The 8,049-nt window shown below is 44.9% G+C and overlaps 1 protein-coding gene across 1 annotated transcript in view; it reads right to left on the bottom strand.

Annotated features, from left to right (window-relative positions):
- The window catches only part of LOC139148459 (beta-1,4-galactosyltransferase 5-like), a 61,904-nt gene that overhangs the window by 9,339 nt on the left and 44,516 nt on the right, over positions 1-8,049 (bottom strand). The window contains exon 6 of the mRNA XM_070719920.1: positions 1,301-1,525. Coding sequence (XP_070576021.1) covers positions 1,301-1,525 — 225 coding nt within the window. The remainder of the gene's footprint in view (positions 1-1,300; positions 1,526-8,049) is intronic.

Below are 8,049 nucleotides of genomic sequence, written 5' to 3'. Positions count from 1 at the left end.
GAACACCAACTAACCTTTCCTGATGCCCCTTGACAAAAGTGAAAAAGTATTGATTTTCTTAATAGGTTTTTGCCATCACTCAGTGAGTTTGTCTGAGTTTGTCTAGGCACATTTCAGACTCACACTGGCCAGACAACGTGCTTTCAACAATCATTAGCAGTTGTTATCTGGAATCTGACCTGACTAAACAACAAGACTTTTTCCCTCATTACTCCGATGAGCGCAATATTACACATATGTCCATGCTAGTTTGTGGACTTGGACAATCATGGGTTTCAATGTGTTCTTCCTTAGTGAAGCAAAACTAATTAGATCAGGCTATCTTCAAAGTTTACTCAACTGATAACATTTTGAAGTAAATGAAAAGAACCCTGGGTTAATAGCAATGATGTTTGGAATTCTCAGACAAGCTGCTCTGAAATCTTTTTGGCACTGCTAACATTAAAAGCTACAATAGTGATGAATAAGAAGTCCTGTAACAATTGAAAAAGAACATTTGAATTTGAATATGATTTTACTAAGACTTCTTATGAGAATTATCCAGTCATAATGGAAGATGTAGTGATTGCAGTGAAATCTGTCATCTTCAGTTCTCCTTTGTCAATGTGAGAAACTCACATTCTACTAAGAGGGCAGAGGTCAAATATTTATAAATATCTAGAAAGCAAAAATGGTCAAAAAAGAAATTTTCAGCTTTGATTGTAAAATTACTGACAAGACTGGTAACTGAAAGAAGAGTAAAATTTGTAAAAAGTTTGCAAATTTCTTCAAACTTCAGAAAAAATTGAATCTTTAAATGCCAAAGAATTTCAAGTCCACCTGATTCTGGCATATGTCCAAAGATCTTATGGTGCATCATGCATAAGTTTGACTTTTGAAGTCCACACTGTCATAAGAAGAAAATTAAATATCTTATTACGTAAACGCACACATTTAAAACAAAACAGTTGAATTGTAACATCCTATGAAGGTTTATAGCAAACATATCAGATCAAAGTGTCGGTATACCAGGTACTTGAAGTGTATTTTGATACTTTAGACTCAGGTCCAATTCCTGGTACACCTACTGTTTACTCATCCGGGTCTGAGCAATTATGTGCCAGACTACAAACAACACAAAAAGAAATGTTTCTTCACTGCTGATTGATCAGACAGTGGCTGTTAAAGATGACTTGCATGAACATGTATGCAAACAATGTGTCAACTATCATATCATTTGAAGCTGCTGTCCTGCATGACATCACACATGACCCCTGACCTCTACAACACAAAGCTGAATCATCTCTTTGACATAACTTACCTTCCAAGATTCTGAGCTGTTCCTTTGTGATGGTGCTGTATTGATTTGTAATGGCCACAGCTACCCACTGGTCTGGACACATAGTAACCAGCAAAAGACACTCTGTTCCACAGGTCATCGTCCTCACCACCCCAACCCCAGAAACTGTTCGAAAACCCGTTAATTCTCTGCATCTGTTCCCTGGTCAGCCCACTCACACCGCCAAAGAATTCATTGTACGGCAATCTAGTGTTTGCACAGAGAGAAGAAAGAAGTTGTACAATATATAAGTATATGTGTTGGTATGTCAACATGACAACATGTATATCTCAATCAGCTTGGTGGTGGCCTGGCATGGAATTCCTAGGTACACTGATACACAAAACATTACTGTCATTAAAATAACAGATATTCTTTACAGTAAATACTTATCTCATCACAAGATATACTCATCAACGAAATTAAATCAACTCCTGGACTCTCTGTTTTTTCAGAGACAGTTCATCAGAGACAGATATTACAATAAAAAAGGAAGTCTGTTCAACACGTCCATTTTTAAATTGCACTCTACCGGTACATGTATGTACATTTTTGGGTCAGCATTTGGAAACATTTTGAAATGTTTCAACTAAACTGAGAATACAGAGTTTTATCTAGCTTTACTTTTGTAAACGTCAAAAATTTATGAACATACGCTAAAAAGTTGAGAGAGACAGGGTTAGAATTATAAACATGGGTGAATCTATTTATTGATTTTTTCATTAAAAGTAAAATTGGAAAGTTGCCAGCAATTCATGTGTCTGGTTTGTGTTCTGCATTTGCAATATAAATCAGACAGGTTGTAAAATATTTATACCTCTCTTGATGAAAGATGAATAACTGAATACAATTACTTAGACTAATTAGTATTGCAATAACGATGGTCTCAAATCTTGACACGTGATATCAATTCCACTAATGGCTATGCTTTGCATCGGTAAATGCAGCAATGTGCTTCTATTGACCTGCACTGTCAAATCACTGAGAATTGTCACAATAATGATATTTGGTACAGGCTATCTCTTCAATTCTTTCAGTAATGCATTATTAAGTCATCTGCTGAACGATGAAGTGGTAAATTCCATTTCATTCAGGTTTATTATTTTCATGGCCAGACTTTACTCAATTCTACCAAAATGCAGTCTTCCTAAATGTTGTTGAGTGTGGTGATAAGAACAGAGGTGAAGGGACATACACTGGAATGCCAATGTACAACGTTGAAAAGAACTGTGACAAAAGATCCAGTGCTTGTTGTGGCTGTATGTATCACTATCTTGGTTGTGTTGTGTGAGGGAGCACTCCTTAACACAATGAAACCAAAGGTGTGCAGATCAAAGGATCACAGTAAGGTAGATGGTGGATAGGGGTCCTATGTGAAATTCATTTGTGAAATATCATCACACATCATGTATTAGACTAAAAGTGGGCAAGCAGCTGTAGGTTATTTTCATCTGTACAGCAACACTGTAGATGAACTCTCTTCTTTATCGTTTGTATCTGAATGATATATCGGTAGAAACATGTGGCTATACATTTTATCTGTACAATGAATATGTCTTGAACCTATCATCACCACATGTAGGTATAAAATCCTTCTCTGTCAAAAAGTCTGCTCTACAATAGAGGTCAAATTTGGTGCAAAGGATGGATAATGGAACACTGAATTTGAATCATAGATATGGCACACTTCGAATATTAAAATATTGTCAATAATGCATTAAAAGTTGCAAGTGATGTCAATGATATATTGATTTTACAAGCTGGCTATGGTCATTGTTACAAAATGTGTGCCATGAAGGGTGGTAATCCGATAATTATAAAAATCAATTTGTATGACAATAGAACTATGGAGGGCCATCTGTCTGTTATTAATAATATGCAGTGTCATAAAAAATGACAGCTGGAGGGAAAACAAAGCTAAAACCTTCTTAAAATGCTTTGAGTATAATAAATAGTGTTTGATGTATTTGAATTCCACTCCTCATGGAAGACAATTTCAAACTAATTCAATACACAACCTTACAACTTTCCCTGTTCATACCATTGTAAAATGAAAAAAAAACATTTCACTGATAATGTCGGTATTAAAGCATTGAAAATGTCTTAATCTGCATAACATAGATGTGGTGTGGACATGTGTTCCTTATTGTAGGCTTCATTATGCGACGGTACTGATGCATGTCCATCTGACTCAGGCCATCATCTGTCATGGACTACCCATTGTTAGGCTCATCTGTTGACCACTGACGTATCATGAATTTAAACCCTTTTCCTGCCAAGTCGGAGAAAATCCACTTGAAATTCGGTGTAGCTAGAATCTGAGCAGCCACGGCCGTTATCCTGCCAAGGCGGTGGAAATCGGGCTACTTTTTGGTACCCCCTTTCCTGCCTAGTCGACGGAACTACGTGTAGCAAACCCTTGCACGCGCTAGGGGTCGTTCGAGGACAGGTTTTGGGCGAGGAACGGCGTTTGCTCTCGAAATGGGTTCACAGAGAGTCCAACGACAGGGAAAGGTGCGGAAGCTACCCAGCCAGTCCCCCACCCCGGTGGGGGACTGGTTTTTTTTGGGGGACGAGTAGCGTACTTGGCAGGTTAGCACGTTGACGTATTCTAGCGGAGTTTGGGTTAACTTGGCTCTGAGGCACTACATAGATTGCGGCCGAAATTGACCGTCTCGGCAACGCTAATCTGTAAGGCAACCGCCTAAGACCGCCTCAGCTGGCGGTGCAATTTTTTGCCAATGGTGCGAGACGAAAATCACGGACTTGGTCCTGATTGACGGGAAGTGCGGACGGATTTGACGGACTCGGCTTTCTGTAAGGCAACCGCCTAAGACCGCCTCAGCTGGCGGTGCAATTTTTGCCAATGGTGCGAGACGAAAATCACGGACTTAGTCCTGATTGACGGGAAGTGCGGACGGATTTGACGGACTCGGCTTGATTAGTCCCTGACATGGAACTGATCCGAACGGACTTGAGCGACATTTGTGAAGGGTAACCACCGCTTTTAACCGACTTGTTACCTTCTCGAAAAGACTACCCACTCAGATGTCGGACGTTGTCGGCTGCACTTGGCTCTAGACGTTCAAGCCGTGCAACGAAACACACCGCCTCAGCCTTGCCATTCACGAACATGGCCTCAAAATTTGATACCATTGTTCACCGACTTGGCGGCTGCGGTTAGGTGCGTGAACCGTTGTTCACCGACTTGTTACGCCTATGTTGTCCCTGTGAAGTTCGGCTAACAGCCGAGTCTAACGGGAGTTGGCAGACCTGTGTTTGGTTTATACCGTAGTATGACCGACTCAGGTAGAGGTACCTGTCGGTATATTCCGAGTTTTACGCACTCGGGCGTCAGTGACGGGTCGTCATCACCGCTGATGACGTAGACGTGCTGGCCACGTTATTTGAAGGAGCCATGTTTGCCCAACGGACGAGGCCGACACACCGTTGACAATTTTGGCATCGTTCATCTTTGACCGCCTTAGTTGGGTAAGCCGCTCGGCAGGCGACGGTTATGACCTAAACAAGCCGCTGAAGCACTGTTCGTTGCCGTACAAGAACGAGACGGCCAGTCCATTACTGCTTAATGGGCGATCTGTCGGGTTGGCTTGTCACCGACTTGGATGACAATACGCCCTGCGCAGGCGTACTTAGAAGGGACATGAGGTTAAAGATACGGGTTTCCCACCCGTACTAAACATGGGCTTGGGCCAACGTCCTTGGGTGGCAGGTGCGCATGCCACATACCCAGCTGGACGGAATGTCAAGTTGAGATGCTAATGACATTGACTATGTTATGCTAAGTGCTCGAGGGATTTGCATCGCAAATGAGTATTATTAGCATATCAAATGGTGCGGACAGGCAATTTACATGACGGGTAGGAATGTCAGCGCCGGTTGGTGGACTGATTGCCGTAGGTCCATTATAATAACAGGTGGATGCATATATTAACACCCCTGCGTCCAATCATGTCCAGGGCTTTGTTTCCCTGTGGCTTTAAAAGGGAGGGACCTGCTAGTCTGTCGACACTGTTCCAGACATGAGCTTGACGGACCGCAAAAGTTTTCTGAAGGCGAGCAGACGACTGAAGCTCAAAGATGCAGAGTCTCCGGGCGGTAGTGGTAGCGATCGTTGTGATGTCCCTAGTAAACGTTCTAAGAAGTCGGGCAAGAACGCTCCCTAAGGCGAAGCTATCTCCGGCTGAAAAACCCAGTGGTAAGCGTAAACGTAAGAGCGATCGTTCTGCCGATGAGGATGATGACGGGTCACCGGTCGCCAGTGGTTCTCACCCGGCTGCTCCGGGAGAGACTACTTCACCTGCAGAGACTACATCTGCTCTTGTTGGAGATACTTCACCTGCACAGACTACGTCTGCTGCTGCTAGTGAGACAGTGAGTAACGAGACGGCTGATGCCATTGGTTCTCCCCCGGCTGCTCCGGGAGAGACACCACCTGTTGCTACTATGAGCCCTCATCCTGCGTCAGGAGAGGTTCCTGTGCCCAGTGCGAAAGAGCTTGAGTCCTCGTCATCAGCAGAGGCTGCCGAGCCCGCTCCTGCCATAGTTTCGTGTGCTGCGATGTCCCCGCCGAAAAAGATAGTGCGAAGGGTTCGTTATCAGGATAGCCCACCTGATTTTGAGCCAGATATGATCCTTGATGCCGCTACGGGCGAGTTCAGGCCCAGACGCCCAGACGACGGTGATATCACCGCTGAGTCCGACTCGGAGGTTGACGAGGATGCGGCAGAGGACGATGACTTTTATGACAGGCAGTATGTAGGTGAGGCAAGCTCTGACGACGATGATGACGTTGCTGCTGTGTTGGCGGAGGACGACACCCCTCCTGTCTGGCGTATGTCGGAGACTACCGATGCTAATATATTTGTGGAGACCGATTTTGACCATGAGAGAGGACCGACTTTCACCTTGCCCAGCCACTCCCGTGAGCTCGATTACTTTTTTAAGTTTATTCCAGCTACACTGATCAGATTGGCCAAGGACGAGACTAATAAATACGCCAAATTCCACCAGCGATATATCGCTAGGAAATAGATAAATACTGGCGTAACGCTGACTACCGAGAGGTGCAGGCGTTCATTGGCGTCTTAGTCTGTATGGGTGTCGACCGTAAATCATCAGTGGAGGATTATTGGTCTAGCGATCCCTTTCTGAGAAACCAGGGTATTTCTACTGTGATTACCCGCAGTCGCTTTCAGCAGCTTATGCGATACTTTCATCTGGCAGACCCAGAGAACGATCCACGTCGTGATCCTGATGAGGCACGCCGCCGACGTCGGTGTCAGGAGGATCCCCTGTATAAAATCAATCCATGGATGGAGCCCATAGTTGACCGGTGCGTAAATAATTATAAGATGGGTAGAGAGATCTCCATCGACGAGGGCATGGTGCGATTTAAGGGCCGTTCTAAATTTAAGCAGAGATTACCGCATAAGCCTGATCGAGACGGTTTCAAGATATGGCAGCTGTGCGACTCCACCACTGCATACATCGCTAACTTTGCACCGTACCTAGGTGTGAAATTTGTGGAATTGGGATCGGACTGATGGGAGGACGGCAGGAGCGAGGTGTGGTGAAAAGAATTACGATGGAGCTGGTCCAGCCATTCTGTGGATATAGTCACAGCCTATTCTGTGATAGCCTGTTTAGCACGGTCGTTACTGCTAGAGGGGTGAGGGAGGCGGGGATCTACTGGTGGGGTGTTTTAAACCGCCGTAATCGTCGCACCATGCCCCCTCAATTAATTCCGCCGGGTAAGAGGAAGCGCCTTCCTCTGTCTGTTGGGGATATGAAAGCCACGACCAGAACGGACTCTCGTCTTAACATCACTGCTTATCAGGATAGTAACGCTCAGGTGCTGATCTTGAATACGGTCTATCCACCCTTGGAGTGCGTGCCAGTGGGGGAGGGAGACGAGCGGCGACAAGTGCCTCTGTCGCTGTATAATTATCGCCGGTACATGGGAGGCGTCGACCGAGCCAACCAGAAGCGCAAGTACTTTCACACTGGGCGCAAGAACCACAGATGGTGGACATATCTGGCATGTTACCTGATTGATGTTGCCCTGGTAAATGCATATATATGCTTCAAGCATGTACACCCTGATAGTAAGCTGACCCATAAGATGTTTCATCTGCGTGTCGGGAAACAACTCATTGGCGGTTATTGTGGGCGATCGCAGCCCAGTGTGAGAGAGGTCGAGGCCACCGTTTCTCTTGCCTCGTACATCAATCCACAAAATCAGCCGATGCACGTTGTCAGCCGTTTGGAGGGGCGGCAGAAATGCTGTAAAGTATGCAGCAGAGAGGGTAAGACCACTGCGAGCGGACAACTGTCTGAGACGTCCAAAGGATGTAGTCTGTGCGGGGTTCATCTTCACGAGGGCGAGTGTTTTGCGGCTTTTCATCATCGCATGATGCTACGAGGTAAGAGGAGCATTGGCGTGCAGACCTCTACTCACACAGCCCCGACGACACCCATCAGCAAGAGAACCCGACGTAAATAACGGACAGGGGACAGCTTCGCCTAACAGTGGCTTGACTGTATTCTGAACACGGACCATGATCACATTTTGAGCACGGTTGTGCCGTTTGTTTGTGCTTTACGATCCCGCTGATTGTAAATTGAAACACGGATATTTTGTACAATCCCCGATTGTAATCTTTGTAACACGGACCATGCACTCGGACGTCGAGACAGACTCTGAGATT

This window comes from Ptychodera flava, chromosome 13 (assembly GCF_041260155.1).
Source record: "Ptychodera flava strain L36383 chromosome 13, AS_Pfla_20210202, whole genome shotgun sequence".
In the NCBI taxonomy this organism is placed as follows: Eukaryota; Metazoa; Hemichordata; class Enteropneusta; family Ptychoderidae; genus Ptychodera; species Ptychodera flava.
The sequence above is the reverse complement of the archived record's forward strand: the minus strand, read 5'-3'. Positions and strand labels throughout refer to the sequence as shown.